This window comes from Carcharodon carcharias, chromosome 21 (assembly GCF_017639515.1).
Source record: "Carcharodon carcharias isolate sCarCar2 chromosome 21, sCarCar2.pri, whole genome shotgun sequence".
In the NCBI taxonomy this organism is placed as follows: domain Eukaryota; kingdom Metazoa; phylum Chordata; class Chondrichthyes; order Lamniformes; family Lamnidae; genus Carcharodon; species Carcharodon carcharias.
Genome location: NC_054487.1, coordinates 69738852 through 69764283, shown reverse-complemented (window position 1 = coordinate 69764283; position 25432 = coordinate 69738852). Strand labels below are relative to the sequence as shown.

The following is a 25432-nucleotide window of genomic DNA, read 5'->3' as shown; positions in this document are numbered from 1 at the left end:
GTAATCAGAATGTAAAATAAATAACTGACTAAAAATATAGAGGAAATTTGGATGCAAGTTTGTTATGCACTTAATGAATCTATGTGGGACTTTGTTCTTTAGAACCAGTCTTTTGAACTCTGCGCCTCCATGCATGTCAGCTCATTTATAATGCCTCTGCACCAGGTTAAAGAGCCATACGTGCAAATTACCTGTCATCATGCTGGCTCAGAATAACTGCAAAAACTAAGGCCAGAATTTTAGACAGAGCTGTGCATGGTAATTTTTCAGGTTCCTTATTTTGATTTTTGAGCTACACATAGTGCGACTTTGCATTTTCGTACTTAAAGGTGGAATATATGGTTAAGTTTGGCACTCTCTTGGGACCTGATTTCCACTTTTTTACTTTTACATTCCAGTGTATACAAATGAGATCGGAAGAAAATTTGGGTGTAACCAGAACTGGCAAAGTTGTAACTTTTACAGGAAATTCCACTCCATTATACTGTCTTGTCTGTCTTAATAGTTGTATTTATTTTTTAATGGAATTCTGGGTTTATATTCTGAATGATGAGAGTCAATGGAGGAGCTTGTAGACAGACTAAAGAGATTTGAGTTGAACATTTCTTTGTTTAAGCTAAAAGGGTGTATGGTGTACAAATAAACAAGATCACTTCCAGGATATGGAAATGCTGAGGATACATTTTCCCTTTGTTACTCCAGTAGAATCTGAAATTGATTTTTTTCTTTACGATTTCAAAGGTGCATTATTGCTGTTGCCATAAAAGCAATGCAGTTTATGTTAAAGAACACACCAATTATGATTCAGTGCATAATTTTAAATTTTTAATAAATGTGGACCTGGTCAAGTAAATATCCTCCAAGATTTAACAGAAATCACATGACATGTTTTATTTTCTCTTTTTTTATTGGCTATCTCTATAGTCTTCATATGTTTTCATATGTATGACATACACTGTTACTATTTAATATTTGCTGTTTTTTAACAGGAGCATTTTGCCTATGAATCCCAGGAATATGATGAATCATTCCCAGGTTGGGCAAGGGATTGGGATTCCAGGGAGGACAAATAGCATGAGCAGCTCTGGTTTAGGCAGTCCAAACAGAAGCTCACCTAGCATTATATGTATGCCAAAGCAGCAGCCATCCCGGCAGCCTTTTACAGTGAGCAGGTAAGTCTGGTGTTTCATCCGTGATTATGATGGAAATGTCAGCAATGGTCAGGTGTCCTTTTATTATATTAAACTAAAACCCTAAACAGGATTGAATTTCCCTTCTGGTTGCTAATTCATATAAGCAATGATCTCTGTGGAAGGGCTCTTAGTTGATCTGAGACCCACTAATGACTTTATGTGCAGCTGTATCACATGCACTGTATCCTGCTTTAAAATAATAGTAATGAGAACTTTTGAACTTGACCAAAATATCCAATATTACCAAAGAAAAGTCTTCTACAACATTCTGGTCTGCAGCTTACCAATGTTGTCGTCATTTGCAGTCAATATTTATGTAATGTATACAAGACATACTGTAACACACTGAAACAAAACTTGATATAGTTGCAATTCAAATCACAATTTGGTCCCAGAAGTCCACGCAAAGCTACTGACCACTTTCCTTTAGCTTTTGGGGAGACAGCACTTGATTAAAAAGAAATCGGCCCACGCTTCCCAATTTGCAACGGATGTGTTATTACAGTGAAAAATACACAGGATGAAGGGTTTCAAAGACTTAATGCATCTTTTAGAGGTGATACTTTCAAAGTAATAGACTCAATTTGGGCACCAGGATGTAGCATTAGAAAGGATTGCAAAAAGGATTGGTGGATACAATCGAACTAGAATAAGAACTAGTAGGGTATTATGTGGGATCCGACCAAGAGAGAGTACAAGAAGGTCCAAGATAGGTTTGCACTGCACGTGTGTAAATGCACAAAGCAAGGTAAATAAGGCTGGTAACCTGCAGGTGCAAATAGCCACATGGAAATATAATGTTGTGGCAGACACTTGGCTCCAAAAAGGACAGGATCAGGTACTAAAATTTCATGGTTATAAGGGCCAGTATCTTCTGGACTTAGAACATTTACTGGCATTGGGATCATTTCCAGGTCCCAAACTTGTCACTGTCAGTGGCCCATCCACCTGTGTGAACTTACGGGAGACTGCCAATTAACAGACCACGTTCACCATCCAATTAGGGGTAGCAGCGGGCACATGGACACTGGAAGGCCAGTCAGGGGGCCCGACAGGAAGACATGCCAGCAGCCCCATTACGAGAGGTGAGCGCTGCCCAGGCAGTGGGAGACCTATGGGTTGCGGAGTGCGGGGGAGTGGGGGGAACAGCAGAGGCGCCTTTAAACTAGTGGGTGTATTCTATAGGCCATCAACTAGTGGGAAAAATAGAGAGAGCAAATTTACAGGAAAATTAGACTCAAGAATAATAGAGTATGGATAATGGGGGACTTAAATTGTCTTAATATAAACCGGATCGTAATAGTGTTGAAGCCTTAGAGGGCGAAGAATTTCTGAAGTGTATTCAGGAGGATTTTTTTGATCAGTACGCTTCTGAGGAAAAAGGCTTTGCTAGATCAGTTTTGGGGAGGGAGGTGGGTCGAGTGGATCACGTGTCAGTAGGAGGACACTCAGAGAGCTGTGATTTTAGTACCATAAAGTTCAGAATAGCTATAGAAAAAGAACTTAGAGTAAAAATACTTAATTGGAGGGCAGCCAGTTTCAGTGGGTTGCGAATGGATCTGGGCTGGGTAAATTTGAATCAAAGATTGGCAGATAAAACTGTCAACGAGCAAGTGGCTGGCTTCAAAGAGGAAATGGTTTGGGTAGTGTCCTACAAGGGAGAAAGGTAGGGCAATCAAACCAGAATTCTCTGGCTGACAAAAGAGATGGCAAGTAAGATGAAGCCAAAATAGGGTGGCATAATGGTAATCTCACTGGACTAGTATTCCAGAGCTCCAGGGTAATGTTCTGGGGATCCTGTTCAAATCCCACCACAGCAGATGGTGAAGTTTGAATTCAATAAAAATCTGTAATTAAAAGTCTGATGATGACCACAAAACCATTGCCGATTGTTGTAAAAATCTACCTGGTTCACTAATGTCCTTACCTTGTCTGGGCTACATATGACTCCAGACCCACATCAATGTGGTTGACTCTTAAATGCCCTCTGAACAAGGGCAATTAGGGATGGACAATAAATGCTGACCTATCCAGCGATGCCCACATCCCAAGAGCAAGTAAAAAAAATGTCATTGATAATACAAGTGAGAACAAGCCTGAATGTAGAAAGTTCAGGGAGGAAGTGAAAAGGGAAATAATAGAGGTAAGGAGAAAGTCTGAGAACAGTTTGGCAGCTAACATAAAAGGGAATCCAAAAGCCTTCTATTGGCATATAAATAGTCAGCAGGTAGTAAGAGGAGGGATGGGACCAGTTAGGGACCAAAAAGGAGATGCAGGCATGGAATCAGTGGGAATGGCTGAGGTACTATGAGTACTTTGCACCTTTCTTTACCAAGGAATAAGATGCTGCAAAGTTATCATAAAAGAGGATGTCGTTGAGATAATGGATGGGCTAAAATTTGATCAAGAGGAGGTACTGGAAATGCTGGCTGTATCAGGTTCATATGGAAACTGAGAGAAGTATGGGTAAAAATTGTGCAGGTACTGACCATAATCTTCCAATCCTCCTTATATATGGGAGTGGTGCCAGAGGTTGGGAGAATTGTTCAGAAAAGGGTGTAAAGATAAACTGAGCAACTCTAGTGAAGTCAGTTTAACCCCAGAGGTGGGGAATCCCTTTGAATCAATACTCTAGGTCAAAATTAGCAGTCATTTGGATAAGTGTAGATTAATTTAAAAAGCCAGCATGGATTTGTTAAACGCAAGTCGAGATTCACTATCTTGATTTGAGTTTTTTGGTGAGGTAACAGAGAGGTTTGGTGTGTTGTATATGGACCTTTAAAATGTGTTTGATGAAGTGCCACACAAAGTTGAAGCCCGTGGAATAAAAGGGACTGTGGCAGCATGGTTACAAAATTGGCTAAATGACAAAACAGAGAGTAGTGGTGAACAGTGGTTTCTAGGACCGGAGGAAGGTATACACTGCTGTTCCCCAGGTGTCGGTACGAGGACCACTGCTTTTCACGATATACGTGAATGACTTAGACTTGGCTGTACAGGGCACAACTTCAAAATTTGCAGATGACGTAAAACTTGGAGTGTATTGAACAGTCAGGAGGATGGCATCTGACTTCAAGAGGACATGAACAGGCTGATGAAATTTAATGCAGAGAAGTGTGAAGTGATACATTTTGGTAGGAATAAAGAAGAAAGGCAATGTAAACCAAGGATACAATTCTAAAGGGAACGCAGAATCAGAGAAACTAGTGGAGGGTGCTGGTGAGGGAGGATAAATGTTTACAAAACATTGAAGATGGCAGGCCAGGAATCCTTGGCTTTATAAATAGAGGCATAGAGTACAAAAGTAAGGAAGATGTGGTGCGCCTGTATAAAACACTGGTTTGGCCACAAGCAGAGTATTGTGCCCAATTCTGGGCACCACACAATTGGAAAGATATGAAGGTCTTAGAGAGGATGCAGAAGAGATTTACGGGAATGGTTAGATTAAAGAAGCTGGCGTTGCCCACCTTAGAGCAGAGAATGTTGAGAGGAGATTTGATTGAGATGCTCAGAATCATGAGGGGTGTAGATAGAAACTGTTCCCTTTGGCTGAAGGGACAAGAACCAGAGGACATCGATTTAAGGTGATAGACAAAAGAAAATAAAGGTGACATGAGGAAAATCTTTCATAGAGCAAGTGGTTATGATCTGAAGTATATTGCTGGTGGTTGAGGTAGATTCAATGGAGGCTTTGAAAAAGGAATTGGATAAGTACAAAGGAAAAAAAGCAAGGCTGCAGGAAAAGGGTGGAGGTGTGGTACTAGCTAAATTGCTGTTGCAGAGTGCCGATGTGAGCTTGAAAAGTCAAATGGCCACCTCTATGTAGTCATTCTATGATTCAATAGTATAGTCCTAGCACTTATGACAGATTGGGCAAAATACATAATTCCATATAACAACAGAACAAGGTTAATAAAAATTACAGCACACGGTAAATATTGGTCTAAATAAATTAGCTTAAATTAGCATGATTTGTTTATAATTGTCAGATGTCTCTTTAGCACCTGGATGTACTTGGGGGAAATTATGTAACTTTTTCAATGTGAAAACAAGTCTAAGTATCACTGCTGTTTCTAGTCCGAGTTTGCTGTGAAGAGGAACTTCTGATTTAATTTTTGACTTGTGTTTAAAGCATTCAAAATGAAAATTGAGCACATTGTTATGGAGTATCTAAACATAATCGAGACAGTCAACTGTAGGTGAATCAAGCAGCAGTTTGTTCAATACAAGTATGCATGCAGGAGATAGCACCCTTAGATTGCTCAGAGGCTACTCAAAGTTACAGTTTCTTCCATATATTTACACTATCCTTGCGATACTTCCATCATTGGCTCACATTGTTCTTATTTCACATGTCTAGTTCTGTATGTCCGCAATTACAGATGAAATCACGGAATAACCTGACCTTTAACACAAATGACACCAGCAGTTTATTCAAAAACACGAACTTGGGGAAGTGTGAGGTCATGCACTTTGGTGGGAAGAATAGAGGCATAGACTATTTTCTAAATGGGGAGAGAATTCAGAAATCTGGAGTGCAAAGGGAATTGGGAGTCCTAGTCCAGGATTCTCTTAAAGTTAACTTGCAGGTTGAGTCGGTAGTTAGGAAGGCAAATGCAATGTTGGCATTTATTTCGAGCGGACTAGAATATAAAAGCAGGGATGTGCTGCTGAGGCTTTGTAAGGCTCTGGTCAGACCACATTTAGAATATTGTGAGCAATTTTGGGCCCAGTATCTTAGGAAGGATGTTCTGGTCCTGGAGAGGGTCCAGAGGAGATTCACGAGAACGATCCCGGGAATGAAAGGCTTAACATATGAGGAACATTTGAGGACTTTGGGTCTATACTCGATGGAGTTTAGAAGGATGAGGGGCGATCTGATTGAAACTTACAGAATACTGAAAGGTCTGGATAGGGTGGACGTGGAGAAGATGTTTCCATTAGTAGGAGAGACTAGGACCCAAGGGCACAGCCTCAGAGTAAAGGGAAGACCTTTTAGAACAGAGATGAGGAGAAACTTCTTTAGCCAGAGAGTGGTGAATCTATGGAATTCATTGCCACAGAAGGCTGTGGAGGCCAGGTCATTGAGTGTATTTTAAGACTGATTGGTAAGGGGATCATAGGTTATGGGGAGAAGGCGGGAGAATGGGGTTGAAAAACTTATCAGCCATGATTGAATGGCGGAGCAGACTCGATGGGCCGAATGGCCTAATTTCTGCTCCTATGTCTTATGGTCTTGCCTTATCTAGCATGACGATTTACTACATTGTCCAATCATTTGCTTACCTTAGCCTGACCCAAGGGCCACATTCCTTACTACAACTATTCTAGTGATCCTTTTCACTGCAAGCACTTTTTAGTCTTATACCAACAATTTGGTCAAGCCTGAGTATCCTGTTGTACACCACTTCAGATTCTCTTATTGGCCCTTGGCTACTAACCCCCAAGATGGCCAGCTAATACTAAACTATCCCATACTCATCGCTACATCACTGCTGGCCAGGCAGGCGTTTAGATCCACATGGTTGCATTTTCCTAAGCTACATCTAGCATGCTTTGTTCCTCAACAGTCTTATACAGTGCTTTGGTTACTACTCTAGCGATGGCTCGCTTCCAGCATCGCTGGCAGTGGGTTCAACATTCAGTCATAAGTCCAATAGCAATTAACAGCTGCACTACCATCAGCACATGGGAAGCAATTCTGATCCAGGGGTGAACGTCCACCCTAATACCCCAGTCCCAAACTATCTGCCACCACAATGCGTCCTCCAGTTCAGTTTTCACATCCTCTCTCAGTTGCTTGACTTCCTGTTGGATTTGGTAAGTTTGCTTCATTGCCACCTGGGCCTCTTTCTCAACTTCAGTAGATGTTCCAGCAGCTTTGGGATTGGCTTCCCCTCAGGAAGCAGTTATCTGAGCAAGTTCTCCTTTAGATGATCGGTTATATTTATCCACTCCCTGCGAGGAGGCCGGATGTGGGTTATTACTGAATTTCCGATCGTCGTTGGAGCCCCATTGTGGAAGCAGACACTTGAGTTGATGACTGGGCAGCGGATGTTACCGAACTGGTACTGAGGCTTGCTGCTGGTCATGCAGTGTTACCCTTCTCCACGGTATGTCACCTGTGACAGTTCATAGCCGGCGCTGGAAATTTCAAGGGTACAATTTTGGGCGGTGTTAAAACCACACACTGCTTTCATCCCCATCCTTACCAGCTTCTAAAGTCCAATAGTCATAAGATTGTGCAAGCCCACTTTGTTAAAGAAAGCTACACAAATGTCATCTTTTATTGCATAGCAGGGTTGGAATCCACTTCTATTAGTTTGAACCAGTGAAAGATGATGGTACACTAAGATCGGATTAAGAAGCATTGGTTTATTTTCAGTGTTGCGTTCATTTTTTAAAAATTCATTCATGGGATGTGGGCTTCGCTGATTGGGTCAGCATTTATTGCCCATCCCTAGTTAGCCTTGAGAAGGTGGTGGTGAGCTGCCTCTTTGAACTGCTGCATTCTGTGACCTTTAGTTCAGTTTTTTTGTTAGACTCTGATCACTTAGCCCTAAATTAACCCATGAAAATATATAAATTTGTATGATCGCTCATTTATAATGGGATTATGAAAATGTTCAGCCAGTTTTTATCTTTAAAATGTTATGTCATGATATCTCTCATGTTCAGAAATTGCATACATAATAATTGATTTCTGTATCCAACCAAATAGAAGACTGTATTTTACGACCAAAATGTTACTGAAAGTAAAGTATTTTTAATAATTGTATTTTTTACAGTATGTCTGGATTTGGGATGAACAGGAATCAGGCTTTTGGGATTAATAATTCACTTTCAAGTAACATTTTCAATGGCACAGGTAAATGTTTTTTTCTATTTGGTTTTACCATCAAAATTTGCCTTTAGCATTATAATATATTTTCGACTCCCATGTATGCACAGATTTAATTAAATAACACTTTTTCATTCCATGGCTCATTACTATTTGTGGTGGCTATCAATAGGACGTGTAGGCCTGGAATAGCACAAATAGCCATTAGTTACACCATTTTGTATCCTGATCTTCCTGTTGCAAATGTGAACATTCCACTGTGAGCATGCCAAATCATTCTTGGTTGCAGATTTTTTATACCATTATTTAGAAAATGACATTAGTAATTTAAGTCACCTGGAATGCCTTAAGATTAAACAAACCATGACATGAAATGAGTTCATGTTTATCCGATGTGAAATGGGCAAGAAGGTACAATTTTAAGGTGGTTATGTCCCACGCCCCATGGGTTCCTTAAATGTGACTGATGGCATATTAATCCATCCCTGGCAGCCACCTTAAGTGGGCATAAAGCCTCTTATGGTCTAATGCCTGTTTAAGTACCTACCCTCTGAAATTGGTTAGCAACTGAATAGAGTATGTGCCAGGCATACTCTTATTTTATTTTTCTGGTTCTTTCTGCAGTTGAACTGACAGAAAGTTAGTGTTTTTTTTCTTTGTAACTTAATTTGAGTTTTTACCAGTGTTTGATAATTGCACATGACAAATAAATTACCTTTTATAATTGGCAATGCTGGTTTATAGTGAAGGAGTAAGTCAAATACCATTTGCATGTGAATTTGTTAAATTTTTTGGGGTGATTGGAATCCACAAATCTGTCCATCTCTTTGCAAAATCTATAAGTCAATAGCTTTGATAATTGCTGCTTTACACATCTTCACCAATAAACTGCTATATTCTCTACTTGTATTGCAGACATGGCTGCATAAATCAAATCCAGCTTTAATTTGTTTAAATGTATTTTTAAAATACAAATGGTGCAGCAATAGCAAAACATCCTTTATATGTACAGCATGTATCAAGATAAATGTGAATAAATATGTTTAAAAAACACATTTTTAAAATCATTTAGTGAACCTGTTTTAATGTTACTACTTTTAAGTCAGGACTGTTCAAATTGTTTTGTGTTTTAGATGGAAGTGAAAATGTTACAGGGTTAGACCTCTCAGAATTTCCAGTACTAGCAGATAGAACCAGAAGGGAAGGAAGTGGCAATCCTACTCCACTAATAAATCCGTTGGCGGGAAGGACTCCTTATGGTAAGAAATCCTCCTTAACTCTGTCTTAATTGTATTTGTTTGTTGCTTTAAAAAGGGAGTCTTGCATATTGTATCCCATTTAAACCTAACTTCTGAGCTACTGATAAATGCACTACACAGAGTCACATTGGCTTATGCAAAGAAGAATGGTTGTGGACTTAATCCCTGGTCTGTGATGAATCTGGACAATTTTGAATAGACAAAAGATCTAGTGGTACAATTATCCCTCATAACCCAGACTAATAAAAGGGAATCTTGACAGGATTATTGCTTCTGGCGGGTGCTCAACTAGAAATGCATCTGTATAGATTCACTTCCTTAATTCATGTGGTATAATGTTGATCTATAAAGCTGGACCAAGAATGACAGATTTAATTCATGGTCCATGCTTAGTTGGCTGATTTCAACCAGGCAGTAGAGGAAGTACTAAATGCGGCCTCAATGGCGTTAAGTTAGGGAGGAGAAAGCATACGTTGAGTCTTACATGACTGATCATTGTCCAGTCTTTGATGCTTGTGAACATGGACACAGTGCGAACTAGGAAGGGATTCTGCTTTGATTCTTGTATAGTTAAATGAATCCACAGTAAGCGTAAGCAAGCCGCACAAGAAAAATTTCTCAGCAAGGTGGCAGAGGGCTGTAAGTATTTATGGAATCATACCTCTGCTTGAATCGTAGCCTCTGAGGAAAAAAGCAGTAATAGAAGAAAATCGCTGTTAGTTTCCCCTGACCAAGAACTTTTACAGTGAAATTGTCTCCGGCTGTTACCAATGGCAATATAACGGTAGCTGGACAGCACCTCAGGATTCATTTTTCTTTCACATTTGATGGAAAAAATGAATAGGCTCTGTTGCTCCTCAGTTTGCAAAGTAAGGAACTTGGAACTTGGTGATTTACTGGTGCCAGCCTATGTCTTTAATAGTCTGTTGCTACTTTACACTTTTTTTTGTTTTTATCCATTACCTAAATTTTGAACATTGTTTTAAAATTAAGTTTTGAAGAATAATTTGAGGAAACTATGCATCTGAAAATGAAACACCATCCTAGTGAATCTACAGCAGAGGATCACATGCATGCTAACAGTTAAAGTAGCTATGCTATAACCAGAGCTAAGTAATCCTAGGAAACAGTGACCTTAACATGGTAGAATTTAGCATTCAGAGCTTAGTTCGGAAACAACTGTGCTAAACTTAAATAAGGGTAATTGCAAAGGAATGAGGGCAGAGTTGGCTGGAGTGGACTAGGAAAGGGGTTTAGCAGAAAAGACGGTTGATGAACAATGGAAGATGTTTAAGAAAATAGTTCATGACTCTCAGCAAAGATATATCCCAGTGAGGAAGAAGGATTCAAGAAAGGGGATAAACCAACCATGGATAACCAAGGAAGTTAAGGATAATATCAAAATGTAAGAAAAAAAATGTACAATGTGGTAAACCAGAGGATTGGGAAAGTTTTAAAAACCAACAGAAGATATCCAAAAAAGTAATAAAGAGGGAGAAAATAAGTAGCAAGTAATATAAAAACGGACAGTAAGAGCTTCTTTAAATACATAAAAAGGAAGAGAGAGGCCAAAGTCAATAAAGGCCCCTTAGAGAATGAGGCTGGGGAAATAATAATGGGGAACCAGGAAATGGCAGAGGGGTTGAATAAATACTTTGCATGAGTCTTTACAATAGAAGACAATAATAGCATACCAAAAATATTAAATAATCACGAGGCAAAAGAAAGGGGGGGGGGGCGGGGAGAAAATAAATACAATACTATCACTAGAGAAAAAGTACTAGGGAAACTAATGGGGCTAAAGGCCGGTAAGTCACCTGGACCTGATGGGTTGCATCCTAGGATATTCAAGGAAGTAGCTACAGAGATGGTGGATGCACTGGTAGTAGTCTTCCAAGAATCCTTAGATTCTGGAAAAGTCCCAGAGGATTGGAAAACTGCTAATGTAACACCCTTATTTGAAAATGGAGGGAGACAAAAAGCAGAACTATAGGCCAGTTAGCTTAACATCTGTCATTGGGAAAATGTTAGAGTCTATTATAAAGCATGTAATAGCAGAGCATTTAGAAATGTATATTATAATCAAGCAGAGTCAGCATGGCTTCATGAAGGGGAAATCATGCCTGACAAATTTATTAGAATTCTTTGAGGAGGTAACAAGCAGGACAGATAAAGGGGATCCAGTAGATGTAATATATTTGGATTTCCAAAAGGTGTTCCATAAAGCACCACACATAAGGCTGCTTAACAAGATGAGAGCCCATGGTGTTGGGGGTAGTATACTAGCATGGATATAGGACTGGCTAACTAATAGAAGACAGAGAGTTGGGGCATTTTTAGGATAGCAACCTGTAACTAGTGGAGTGCCACAGGGATCAGTGCTGGGGCCACAATTATTTACAACATATATAATGACTTGTGTGAGGAAAATGAACGTACTATCGCCAAGTTTGCAGACGACACAAAAAAGGCAAGTGGTGAGGATTACACAACAAGTCTACAGAGGGTTCTAGACAGGCTGAGTGGGCAAAAATGTAGATGGAATATTATGTGGGAAAATGTGAGGTTATGCACTTTGGCAGGAAGAATAGGGCAGCTGAATATTACTTAAATGGAGAAAGACCGAAGAAAACTGCAGCACAGAGAGATTTGGGGGTCCTTGTGCATGAATCCAAGAAAGCTAGCATACAAGTTCAGCAGGTAATAGGTAAGGCAAATGGAATGTTGGCCTTTATTTCAAAGGGAATGGAGTATAAAAATAGGGAAGTCTTGCTAAAACTATGTAAGGCACTAATTAGACCACACCTAGAATACTGTGAACAGTTTTGGTCCCCTTATCTAAGGAAAGATATACTGGCATTGGAGGCAGTCCAGAGAAGGTTCACAGAAATGGGGGTATTTTCTTATGAGGAGAGGTTGAGTAGGTTGGGCCTGTACTCATTGGAGTTTGGAAGAATAAGAGGTGACCTTATTGAAACATATAAAATTCTTAAGGGGCTTGACAGGGTAGATGCTGAGAGATTGTTTCTCCTTGTGGGAGAGTCTAAGACCAGAGGGCATAATCTCAGAGTAAGGGGGGAGCCCATTTAAAACAGATGAGGAGGAATTTCTTCTCTCAGAGGGCGGTCAATCTGTGGAATTCTTTACCGCAGTGGGCTGTAGAAGCTGGGTCGTTAAGTAAATTCACTACTGAGATAGACAGATTTTTAATCAGTAAGGGAATTAAGGGTTATGGGGAAAAGACAGGAAAATAGAGTTGAGGATTATCAGATCAGCCATGATCTCATTGAAAGGTGGAGCAGACTCAATTGGCTGAATGGTCTACTTCTGCTCCTAGATCAAGTTAAAGTTCTACAGTGTTGCCACGTTTAGTGGTCGACTATTAAACATCAAATGGGAGGAGACATTATGACGATGGCGGAATCCAATGCTTGAGTATGAAAGACTAGACTATACATTTGCAACTATTTTCAGCTACAAGTGCTGAGTGCATGATCCTCCTTGGCTTCCTCCTGAGGTCCTCACCATGATAAATGCCAGTCTTCAGTTCGATTCACTGCACCTAACATCAAGTAGTGGTAGAGTACATTGAACACAGCAAAAGCTTTGACAACATCTCTGTTATATTGCTGAAGACCTTTGGTTCTGAATTAGCTGCATTCCTAGCTAAGCTGTTCCAGTGCAGCTACAATACTGGAATCTACCTGACAAGGTGGAAACTTGTCAAGATATGCCATGTCCACAAAAAGCAGGGCAAATCCAACCAGATCATTTACCACCATATGAGTTTACTCCATATAAGCAAAGTAATGACGAGAGTTGCGATACTGCTGTCACTTGCTCACCAATAACCTATTCAGCAATGCTCAGTTTGGGTTACCGCAGGATCACCTGGCTCCAGACATCATTACAACCTTGAATGCAGGAACTGAATTCCGGAAGTGACATGAGAGTTATTGCCCTTAACATAAAAGGAGTATTCTACCAAGTGTGGCACCAAGAGGCCCCAAAAAAACTGAAGGCAGTAGCAATAAGTGGAAAAACTTCAGTGGCTGGAGACATACCTGGTACAAAGGAGGTTGGTTGTAGTTCTTGAAACTCAACTCCAGGACATCATTGCACGAGTTCCTCAGGGCAGTGCCCTTGGCCTAACAATCCTCATTTGTGATCTTTCCTCCATTCTAAGGTCAGACGTCAGGCTGTTTGCTCTTGTTTGCAGTGGTTTGCTCCATTCAAAATTCTTCAGACAATGAATGACTCCATGCTTACACGTGACAATGTCTCAACAACGTACATGTTTAGTTTAAGTGACAAAGTAATATTCATGCCAGGCAATGATAATCTCCAACAAGAAGGAGTCTAACCACCTCCCCTTGACATTCAATAGTATTGCCATCGTCAAGTCCCCTACTAGCAACATCCTTGGGGTCACTGTTGATCACACACTCAACTGGACTGGTTAACTAAATGCCATGCCTACTGCAATGCATCACGCTTGATACTCTGCAAAGTTTCACCTTGTGACTCCCCAAAACTTCCACCGCATAGAAGACACAAGTGAGGAATAGGATTAAATGCTAAACTAGGTAGGTGCAGCTGCTTTAGAACTCGAGAAGCTGGATGGCGTTCTGGGCAAAGCAGTTGCTTGACTGCCACGTCATCCACTAGTTTAAACATCCAATCACACCACCATCAGTGTACTGTCAGTGCAGTGTCTAATAGCTATAGGATGCACTGAGCCTTCTTTGGCAGAATCTCCCAAATGCGATCTTCACCATCTTTTTTTAATTTATTCGGGGGATTTAAGCATTGCTGACAAGGCCAGCATTTATTGCTCATCCCTAATTGCCTTTGGTGGTGATCCATCTTGAATTGCAGCATTTCATCTGGTCTGTTTGCACCCACAGTGCAGTTAGAGAGGGAGGAAGTTCCAGCATTTTGACCCAGTCAAAGGGAAGGAATGGCGATATAGTTCCAAGTCATGAAGGTGTGTGACTTGGGGAACTTGCTGGTGTTGGTGTTCCCATGTGTCCTTGCCCTTCTAGGCATTGGAGGTTGCGAGTTTAGAAGATGTTGTCAAAGGTGGCTTGGTGAGTTGCTGTGTGCCAGCAGGAGGAGTTTCACGTCATGTGGAAAGCCCCAGCAGCTTTAGCTGCATGGGCTGGTGTCATGCAAGGATGGGGTTGGGAGACTTCATTTGCGGATACCTTGGAGATGATCTCCCCCAACTCCCAACCCCCAGGACATTTCTCCCCTTTACCCTCCCCCTAGCCTCTTGAACCAAGCCTCCCCACCACCCTCATCACCCCTGCTGGGGCCCCCAACCCTGGACTCCTTGGAGTGGTGGCACTGCCTTAGTCCCTGCCATGGCCATCACCCATGGCTGGTGCTGCTGGGACTACAGAGCTGCCAGCCATCCGATTGGCCAGCAGCACTCTCAGTTGGGACTTCTTCCCGAGACAGGGGTGGAAATCTTACCTTAAACAATCAACGTTGCTCCCAGTGTTAAATTGCTGTAAGGCAGCTATCAGGATAATGGGGGCCCCCCCCCACCACCATCACCACCACCCTCCAACTTTTCAGCCACAGGGGCGGGGACCTCGAGGCTCCCTAAAATCGAGCTCCACATGTGGGATCTCATTGAACTCTACAATACCTTGAAGTAACATGATTACTAAAGCACTATAGGCATTGTTGCTTTTTGTGGTAATTTAGTTTGCTTACAGTATTAGGGTCCATAATTCTTCCAGTCATTTTGCCTCCACAGTGTCATAGGCATTCACCAGTTCAACAAAGTTATTAAAATAATTCTAATTTACTGGTTAAATTATTGATTTTTTTTCAAAGCTTTCCTTTTTTTAAGCATTTCTACCAATAGCAAGACTCCCTGTTTAAAGAGTGCAATTAATAAAAGTGTAACCAATGTTCTCTCTAAACTGTGTGGGTGTGTGACCACAGAGCAATCTGTAATGTACTGCGCAGTTTAATAAACAGGCCATGCACGAACTAAAAAAAATTAGAGGGAACATTGAATGTAACTAGCTTTATTTTTGAATATTATTTAAGTATTAAGAATTTTAGGAGTAAAACTGCAACATTGTTCGCAAATTACTTTTATAAGGGAAAAAAATCAGTGAATTGAGACTTTTGAGGTGGTGATACATGATCTTCCCCAATCTGTACTTGACAATTATTTTGTTTTCTTTTATTTTTACCACAGTTCCCTGACAAATTGCTTCTGATCCATATTAAGAGGAACAGATGGCCCTTTAAGGGACAGGCCTATACCATTCTCATTGCAAATAGCAAAAACTGACTCTTTGATCAAGTGATCAAGACAGCCATTATTGAAGGTGACTCCCCTTTTAAAGGTGTGTAACACCGATTGAAAGGGATTGTATTACTGGCCATGTTCTGTAGGTCACCACCTGAGACATGGCAAATTTCTAGGGGAGGTGAATAATCTAGTGCTTCTAGCCTTGGCGAGGTGTGGATTTTATTTTTATTCATTCCATAGTTGGGATAAACAATAGCTGAATTTAAATCCATTCATGGACTTGAGAAACACGCTAAATTTCTTGAGAAGGAGAAGTTCAAATTGGCCGTTCTGTCCATTGTCTTGTGGCATTATGTCCAAACATTCATCATCTCCACCATGTGTACTTTCATGTTGTCACATGGGGAGTACCGTTTTTATATTGGGGATAAATGGTATAATCATAGGATATTATCTTTGCATTCCTTTCCTGAGGTCAGGCTTTTATAAAGATTCCACCAGTAATTAGCTTCACATATCTTGCTCTGAGGTTTACAGATATCTCCTTTTCTAGTCAGTTGGCTCACCTGAGGTGTTCAAGTTACGTGAAAGTTAATGATATCTGAAAACTCAAACATTTGCTTACTTTGGAGACTCAGTAAGGCACAATTGTATAGTTTAAGGCAGCCAAGCACATTGGTTACACATTGCAGTCAGGCTTCTATACAGAGCAAGTAAGAATTAAAGAGATTAATTTCAAGCTTTTGCAGTTCAGCCTTGCCTAGTGGTTGTACTCATGGCTCTGACTTATGTCATGGATTCAGGACCCAATCCAGAGGTTTAGTCACCAAATTCAGGTGGACATTTTACTGTATTATTGAGGGGGTCCTGCATTGTTGGAGGCGCTGACTTGCAGATGATGTTGTAAACTGTAGCCCCATCTGCCCCCTCACATGGTTGTCAGAGAGCCCATGGCACAGTTCAAAGAGCAGGGGTGTTCTCCCTGCGTCCTGGTTAACATTTGTCCTCCAGCCAATTTCTCTAAAAGATTAATGTTTCATTATCTCATTTTTGTTTTGTGAGATCCCCTGAACAAATTGGCTGCTGCATTTTCCTACTTTACAATTGAGAATGCGATGCAAAAATACTTAATTGGCAGTGAAGAGCTTTGGAATTACCTGAGGTTGTGAAAGGCATCTAATTAAGTCTGTGAATTCTTTCTTCTTGAAAGCAAGTTTCATACCTTGACACCTTGTAACTCATTGCATTACAATTCTATCTAAGAGTCCTGAAATTTATCATTGCCATTATGTTTGTTGTACCTGAGGTTATCCATGTGATGTACGTATCCGAACCCTGATGAAATAGTGATCTCAAAGATTTACTGGAATTTACACATTACTGAATGGTCTCCCAGTAATGGGGCAGCAGAATGTCTAATGGTAGATGTGACATTACAACTATTTTTCCCCCAGTTTTGGTTTGGAATTATATATTAACTTCACTGGCCTTTCCATTTTACCAGAAAATAGTTTGTATTGCAAGTGATCTGTCAATGCATATTTTCTAGCTCCAGTTCAAGGACCAGCTGGTCATTTGGATAGACAGTGCTGTAGTAGTCAGGAAGAGCAATAAATAGGGAAACTGAAACTTCAATGTTCTGTGAAAAGGTGAAGCAGAGATATAAACCTAAGAGATCGTGTACCATATTATGCTGAAATTTTCAAAAGCTAGTGAAGAAAAACAGATGTTGAGCCTGCTTAGCAGGAGCATTGTCATACTTCACAGATAACTGCCATGTTAAGTTGTGACCTCGGATTTTTAGCATTTATCAATCCTATGCCATTGAGAATGGGGGAGGTGAGGAATGGCTAGGAATTATTTGTAATTATTTTTCATTTCCCTACCAAGAGAAACGTTCTTCCCGTTGCCCTCCCATCATTGTTGCATGTGCATTTCTTCTTTCTCCCCAATCTCCTCCTGCCACAGCAAGGTTCTGTTGCGTTCCCTGTTTACAAAAGGGATGAATATTGTCTATTTGGGCTTTAAAAGTACTTCATAGGAATACCACTCTCTATAGAATTAAGACACAATGAAACATGGACTGGATTTTGCATTAGTGGGGAAGCAACAGCACTTGCTGCTGATTTCGAAGTAACTGCCCACAAAGTGATCTCTGTGGCACAGACTTCTCCTTTCCCTATGTCAGGTGTCCAGCAACAATGATGTCATCAGCCAGCATATGCAGCCAATCAAGTTGAAGTATTCTCATGGACCGCAAACCAGGAAATAAAAACCATTTAATCCCTACAGTCTTAATTTTTTTAATTTTGCAGATAACGAAATAAATGGGACGTAAATGTGTATTAAGGTATAGGCTAAAATATCATAAACTTTGAATTTTCTTATGAAGAAATTTGACATTCAAATACAAAGGAAAATATTTCAGGGACTGAGAGGCTGCTTAAAAGTAATTATGAACCTAGGACACCATTAAAAGCCGACTTGCATCTCATTCAAGAAGGTGTAACTTTTTCAAAGGTTTTTAAAATGAGACCACGCATCAAGAGTGGAAGTTCTTTTCAATTCAGTGATTTCCAATTAATTGAAATTGGGGTACCTCAGCGTGTCCTCTGGAGAATCACTGACAGAAACTTCTGAATTTCTCTGTTTAACTGAGCAGACTTCAAAAGTTGCTGTTGGTTTTAGAGGAGTAATGCTGGCAGTTTTGCTGTCACTACTACTGTAAAATGCAGGCTTTAATTTTCTGCTTTAAGTTTTAGATGTATTATAATTGGTTTTAGGCAAGAAGCTGTTCAAACTGAAACAATTTTCAAAAACATTATGCACAAACATTGAGCCCTAACCCTTTGACAAGGCATGGGGGTCCCTCATTGTTTATTTGCTGATGTCCTGGTAACTTTGTCAGTATTCAGAGAATTATACTTGGACTGCCATTTTAACATGTGAGAAGGAAAGTCACATAGTTCACCCTCAGGAGTCCCTTTGAAGAACAGACATCCCTTTGTTTTTAATTAAATACCTCGTTCATGTAGAGTGAACCTTTGTTGGAAAAATAATCGATAGTGCCAAAGGCCTTTAGCCTTCTGAATTGCTGTGCAATGCGTCACTTGCAATATAGCTAACAATGAGCACAAGTTGGATGATTTCAGTGGTGTCTATGTTAATAGTGAACCTGAAAATTTGAGTTGTGAAACAACTGATTTACTTTCAGGATCGTCTGATCAGACCAATAAAGTATTGCATATTTTGAAATGAACATTTTTTTTGATCTCTGCAAACATGCTGTTGAACAGAAGATGCTCCTTTGCCAATAAACGTTGCTGAGTAGTGATTTGGAATGCAGCACTGGGTGTGGTTTTACCCACACCTTCCCCCAAACCCATTACATTAGTCAGTTAAGTTGCCTAATTGTCACCCCAACTGAACCCAGCCAAATTAGCTTGACAACCCTCAGATATTTCTGTTCTGTGTAACTCATCATATGATGAAGTGCACTTATTTATAGCCACAAATATAGCCCTGTATATATGCATTATGGTGACAAAAAGAAAACTTTTTAATATGGAAAATCAAAGCTTGTGCAGCTTTTCAATGTTATCTTCTCAGGGTTTTTGTGATTTCATGTTTTTAGACAATTATATAAATATCAAAACTAGACACAGGCTATACTTGCAAAGCTGTTTACATCATTTACTCATGCAAATTAGTTTGTTAAATAATCCTTTATATGGTTATGAAAAAGATACAGTTATATGCCTTTTTTATTTGTCAGTAGCTAATATGTTTTATTTTTCTTTACATATTCAAATCTTAAAACCTTTTATCTTATAGAAGTTAAAATATTCTTAACATTTTGCAGCATCATTTACACCATTAGTGCACACTTAATCATTTATTTTTAACATTAACATAATTTGCAGAATGTAATTGAATGTCAATTAAATCATTGCTTTAGTTAAAGATTATACACAAAAACCTAATATAGTATTATCATTTCTGTTTTTAAACTGGTAAAAGAAGTGCTGCCTATGCAATAATTAAGAAACTCCCTATTTAAATTTCATTGCAGAGTAGCATACCTAAATGCCCTGAATTGTATTGTTCTTATATATTAAATAGATGCAATATTTATGTGATCTATGTAAATCATTACAGTTGTGTGATGCTGATTTCATTTGTCACTTGTGCGATTGTTGAGATCACACTGTTAACAAGATGTCATTGCTACTCCAAGGATTTAAAAATGAGCGAGACAGAATGTTTGAGTTTGTACATTTTTCTGTTTGCCTGCTAGTTGAAATTAATTATTGTCTAATCAGTATACTTGTAATGTCAGGGTATATTTCAAATTCAAGTGTGTAGCAAAGTATGATGGTGGTAATGGATGAGGGACCACTGATTTGTATTCAATAATGGTACAACCAGTTTATGGCATACTTTCACTATCTGTGTTAAAGGAATATGGCTTACTTTAACTAATTTTAAAAGTGAAAACTGTGTTAGATGGAAACCCTTTGATAAAGTTAGATTTTCTCGGAAAGTATTTTTTTCCCTAGCGATGTATCAGGGTTTTGAGGATTATATTTCCAGTTTATTTTACAATTTACCTAATGAACACACCTTTAAAAATTCTGACAATCTGTATGTATATGTGTACTACAAATTTAGCTAGGCTACTATTTGAGTATGACAAGTACATTTTAGTCCAGATAAGATTTTAAAACATTTTGTCGCCATTTTGATATACAATATATCTATGTAAATTAATTGATGAAGGTCCATACACTTTTCTGGCAACAGTGACCTTTTGTTATGTGGGGAGACCAGAGAAAAGCTGAGAAGGCTAAGGGAATATTCAATAGAGGTGTTCAAAATTATGAAGTGTTTTGATAGCATAGATTGGAGAAACTGTCTCCAGTGGCAGGAGGGTCATCAGTCAGAGGACACAGATTTAAGATAATTAATAAAAGAACCAAGCGGAGATGAGAATATTTTTTAGCAGTCAGTTGTTATAATCTGGAGTGCGCTACTTAAAAGGGTAGTGAAAGCAGATTCAACAATAACTTTCAAAAGGGTATATACTGAAAGGGTGAAAATTGCAGGGCTATGAGGAAAAGGCAGGAGAGTGGGACAAATTAGGTAGCCCTTGGGCTGGATGGTCTCCTGTGCTGTAAGATCCTATGATTCTAGTACCATGAATGGTTGCTGTAGAACAGGAAGTAGCTTCACGTACCTGCCCCTAAAATTCTCATTGGTTAGAAATCAGTTTTCTCATTTCCTTCATTGTCGCTGGGTCAAATTCCTGAAACTCCTTCCCTAACAGCACTGTGGGTGTACGTACACCTCATGGAGTACAACGCTCAGGAAGGAAGCTCACCATCACCTTAAGGGTATTTAGGGATGGGAAGTAAATGCTGGCCTGGGCAGTAAATGCTGGCCTAGCCAGTGATGTCCACATCCCATAAAATATTTTTTAAAAGCTTTATTTGTTATTTATTGTTTAATTATAGTCTTCAAATTACCGTAGCACTGCTAATATCATTAGCCCACAACAGATATTAAGATTCTAGATTTAGGAAAGGCAAATTTCGGTCACACCTTTTAGAGAGGTATAGGTTCAGAATAGGGCTGGTGTGACATGTAGTGTAAGAACTCGGGTAAAATAGAGAATGAGGAAAAGCAGAAACTGATTTATTTAGAAGATACAATATACTTGCTACCATTGAGAATAAGGGTAAAGACTGTCAGAAAGACAGCCAGAATGCAGAACATAGTGCCTTGGAATCAACCAACCAGCTTGAAACTCTGTTGGAGGGGGAGGATCATTGTGATCCATGTTGGGACCAATAACATAGGGAAGAATAGATAAGGGCCTTGTTTGGAGGGCAGCAGGAACTAAGAGCTAAAATAAAGAAGAGGACTTTGAGTTATAATCTCTGGATTATAATCTGTGCCACATGCAAAATGGTGCCAGGATAAACAGATTAGGGAGGTGTGGTGTGGAAAAGAGGGGTTTCATTTCATGGGACACTGACACCTGTATTGGGACATGAAGGAACTGTACAGGATTGGGGATGAGGTACTAGCTCAAAAGATAAAAAGGATTATCACAAGGATTTTAAATGAGTAAATAGTAAGAGCAATGCTCAGGTGGAAAAGATAGTATAAATAATGAATCAAAAACAAACTAAAGGGAAGAGAGTAAAGTAACAGTCAGAAATTGTGCTTTAGATGCTGCAGGTAAAGAGAAGACTAATAGATGTAGAGTGATTAAATCAGGAGAGAAGAATAAGAAACATATGAGTAAAAATATTAAAGCAGAAGGACAAATAAATGTTTTTTAATAGAAATGCACACTGTATAAGGGACAAATTGAATGAATTGCAGCCACAAATTCAAAATGGAGAATGTGATATGGCAGCCATTACTGAGACAGGGCTGCAAGACAGTCAAGATTAGGAACCAAATATACCAGGTTATAAGGCCTACAGAGAAAGAGAAAATTGTAGAAAGGGAGGAGTAGCCTTAGTGATTCAGGATGAAATCAGTTCAATGATGAAGGGTTATAGTGAGATATAAGCAGGTAGTGAAGACTTTGGGTGGAATAAAGGAATGGAAAATGATTTAAGATTGTAGTGGGAGTTGTATAACAGCCACCTGATAGCAGCTGTGCAGTGGCAGAAATGTATTAATGCAGAGATTAGACAAACATGTGGTAAAGGCAGAGTGGTTTCAATTGGGAGTTTTAACTTTCACATAGATTTGGATGAGCAGATTAGCACACCTCAGGAAAATAGTAAATTTCTTGGGTGCGTTTTGGATAGTTTTCTGCAATAATATGCCCTAGGACCAACAAGGAGCAGGTCATAATGAGTAATGAACCAGATTTCATTAACAGCATCGTTGCATGAGCATTTATCTAATCATGATCGTATGATTGATTTCAACATTGTGTTTGAAAGGGAGTTAAAAATCTGGCTACTAAGATTCTAGATTTGGGTAAGGCTGACTTCAGTGTGATGAGATAGAGGCTCCACAGTAAACTGGGTAAATATGATAATGGATATGACAACAGGAGATCAGTGGGAAGTATTGAAAAATAATTTAACATGATACAGAACCATTTTCTACCCCTAAGAGGCAAAAGCCCGACTTGCTAAAAATGCAACCATGGATGTTTAAAGAGGTAAGAGACAACATAAAACCAAAAAAAGACATACAAAGATGCAAAAAATGGCACAGATCCTGGCAAATGTGAAAGATACAAAGAAGAGCAAACGGTGACAAAACAGATAGGAATTACAAAAAGGGAGTATGAAAAGAAAATGGCATTAAAATCAACACAATTTATATGATTGGAAAATCAGGGTGTTCAGGAGCAATGTGGGCCCTTTGAACATTGATAACCATGATATTGTCAGTGAAAATAAGGAAATTTTGTAGAGTTACTTTGCATCAGTATTGTAGTAGAGGAAGAGGACAGCATGCTGGAGATCCCAAGGAAGCTAAGATTAAATCAGAGACAGGGAATTAAAGTAGCTGCAATGAAGAAAATAATGGCATAAAAGAGGTTTCCATCCCGAGATTTTAAATGAAGTAATTGCGAACTTTGCAGGTGCCCTAGCCATAATCTTGCAAAGTTTCTCGATTTGGGAACCATTCCTTTAGATTGAAAAATTGGCCGTGTTACTCTGCTATTTAAGAAAGGTGAGAGAGAACCCAGGGAATTAAATAACAGTTAGCCTAACATCTGTTGTCAGGAAATTACTAGCATCTATGATTAAGGAAAGCATGACTGAACAACTTGAAATTTTTCAGCTGATCAGAGAGTACCAGCATGAGTTTGGAAAGGGTAGATCTTGCCTGACAAATCTAATTGAATTTTTAAAAAGGGGACTGAAGTAGCGGACTGGGGAATATCTATGGATGTTATTTACATGGACCTCTAGAAGACATTTAATTAAGTCTCTCACAAGAGACTGTTAGCTAAAGTTAATGCTTATGGAATTGAAGACGAATTATTAACTTGGTTAGAAAATGGGTTGAGTGGCAAGAGAGAGAGTAGAGGTGATGGGCATATTCTCTAATTAGCAGTATGTCACTATGCTGTCCCGCATGGATCTGTTTTGGGGCCTCAACTATTCACCATATTTATTAATGACTAAGATTATGGGATAGAAAGCTACATAGCCAGATTTTCTGATGATACAAATATCGGTGGCATTGTAAACAGTGTGGACGGAAGCGTAAATTTACCATGATATTAACGGGCAAAACCGTAGCAAATGCATAGCAGTGTAGGCAAATGTGAGGTCATCCACTTTGGATCTAAAAAGTATAGAACAGAGTACTTTCTAAATGGTGAAAAGCTAGAAACATTAGAGGTTTGATTCAAACTGACTTGGGGACCAGCTCATTAAAATGTTATGAACAGAAAATAATCAGAACGGCTAATGGAATGCTGGCCTTTATTTCTTGTGAATAAGAATACAAGTGGATAGAAGTCAAGCTTCAGTTATACAAAGCCCTGGGTTGGACCACACCTGAAGAACTGTGAGCAGTTCTGGACATCATAATTTAGGAAGAATATACTGACCTTGGAGGGAGCGAACTGTAGATTTACTGCAATGATACCTTGGACTCCAAATTACAAGAAGAGATAAGACAAACTAGGGTTGTACTTCTTGGAATTTATAAGTTTAAGGGGTGATTTGATCAATGTTTTCAAGATATTAAGGCTAACAGGTGGAACAAGTGGGGAGAAACTATTTTCACTGTTTGTGAGGTCTAGGACAAGGAGCCATAGGCTAAAAATTAGAACCAAACCTTTCAGGAGTGAAATTAGGAAACATTTTTGCTCGCAGAACTCTTCTGCAAAGGATTTTTGCCATTGATGCTCCCTCAATTGTTAATTTCAAAACTGAGATTGGTAGATTTTTCTTAACCAAAGGTATTGGGCGTTATGGGGAAATGAGGGTTTATGGAGTTAGATAGCATATCAGCTATGATCTCACTGAATAGGCTTGAGGAGCTAAATGTTACTATATTCCTTTGTACAATAGTTGCAAAACCTGTCAATCGTTATAGAGAAATACTCCAGTGATTTTTTTTTCTGAAAAATTAAATGTTAATTTTGAATTTTTTTTGCATTCATTTGAAACCGAAGGATGGGCTTAGTCTTTGCTCCACATAACCTAAGAGTACTGCAAGATATTTACAAAAATGAGCATATGGCAATTCAACTAAATTGTGGGACTTGGCATTAATAGTCAGTGAAGAATGGATTCTTTGTCCTATCCGGTAATTTTAAATGAGCCTTACTGTTGGGTTGGCACTTTTATCAGTGTTGTTTACTTACTGGAAAATCTAGGGTATACTAATTTAGTTTAAAATGACATTTTAGGAATTATAACATTCCATTGCTCAATGTATGCCACTTTTTGATTAATTTTAGCCCATCTTTCATTTCTCACTCTACCTGTTCCCATTTTCCTCAGTTGTTTCTTGAGCTCACCTACACTGCCTGCTTCAGTGATCTTTAAGTGTCAGATAGCTAAAATGTTGTTCTGTACTTTCATTCCTTTAATCTTCCAGTGTTCAACACCTACAGCCAGACTGGAGGCCTGCCCACAGATGGCATTCAAAGGCATTGTATGACTGGTTGTTAGAATTTACAGAAGAGTGACTTAGAATGGCTCTCTGATACCTCATCAGAGAGGAAAGTAGTTAGAAACAAAGTTAACATTTCGAGTCGAATATGACTTCTGTTCTGAAGCAGAGTAACATTCGACTTCAAACGTTAACTCTTTCTCTCTCCATTAATGCTACCAGACCTGCTGAGTATTTCCAACATGTCAGA

General features: G+C 39.3%; 1 protein-coding gene across 5 annotated transcripts in view; it reads left to right on the top strand.

Annotated features, from left to right (window-relative positions):
• The window catches only part of cnot2 (CCR4-NOT transcription complex, subunit 2), a 143733-nt gene that overhangs the window by 85652 nt on the left and 32649 nt on the right, over positions 1 to 25432 (top strand). For all 5 annotated transcript variants that reach the window (XM_041215520.1, XM_041215521.1, XM_041215519.1 and 2 more), the window contains 3 exons: positions 990 to 1172; positions 7982 to 8061; positions 9168 to 9293. In XM_041215520.1, the coding sequence (XP_041071454.1) occupies positions 990 to 1172; positions 7982 to 8061; positions 9168 to 9293 (389 nt within the window). The remainder of the gene's footprint in view (positions 1 to 989; positions 1173 to 7981; positions 8062 to 9167; positions 9294 to 25432) is intronic.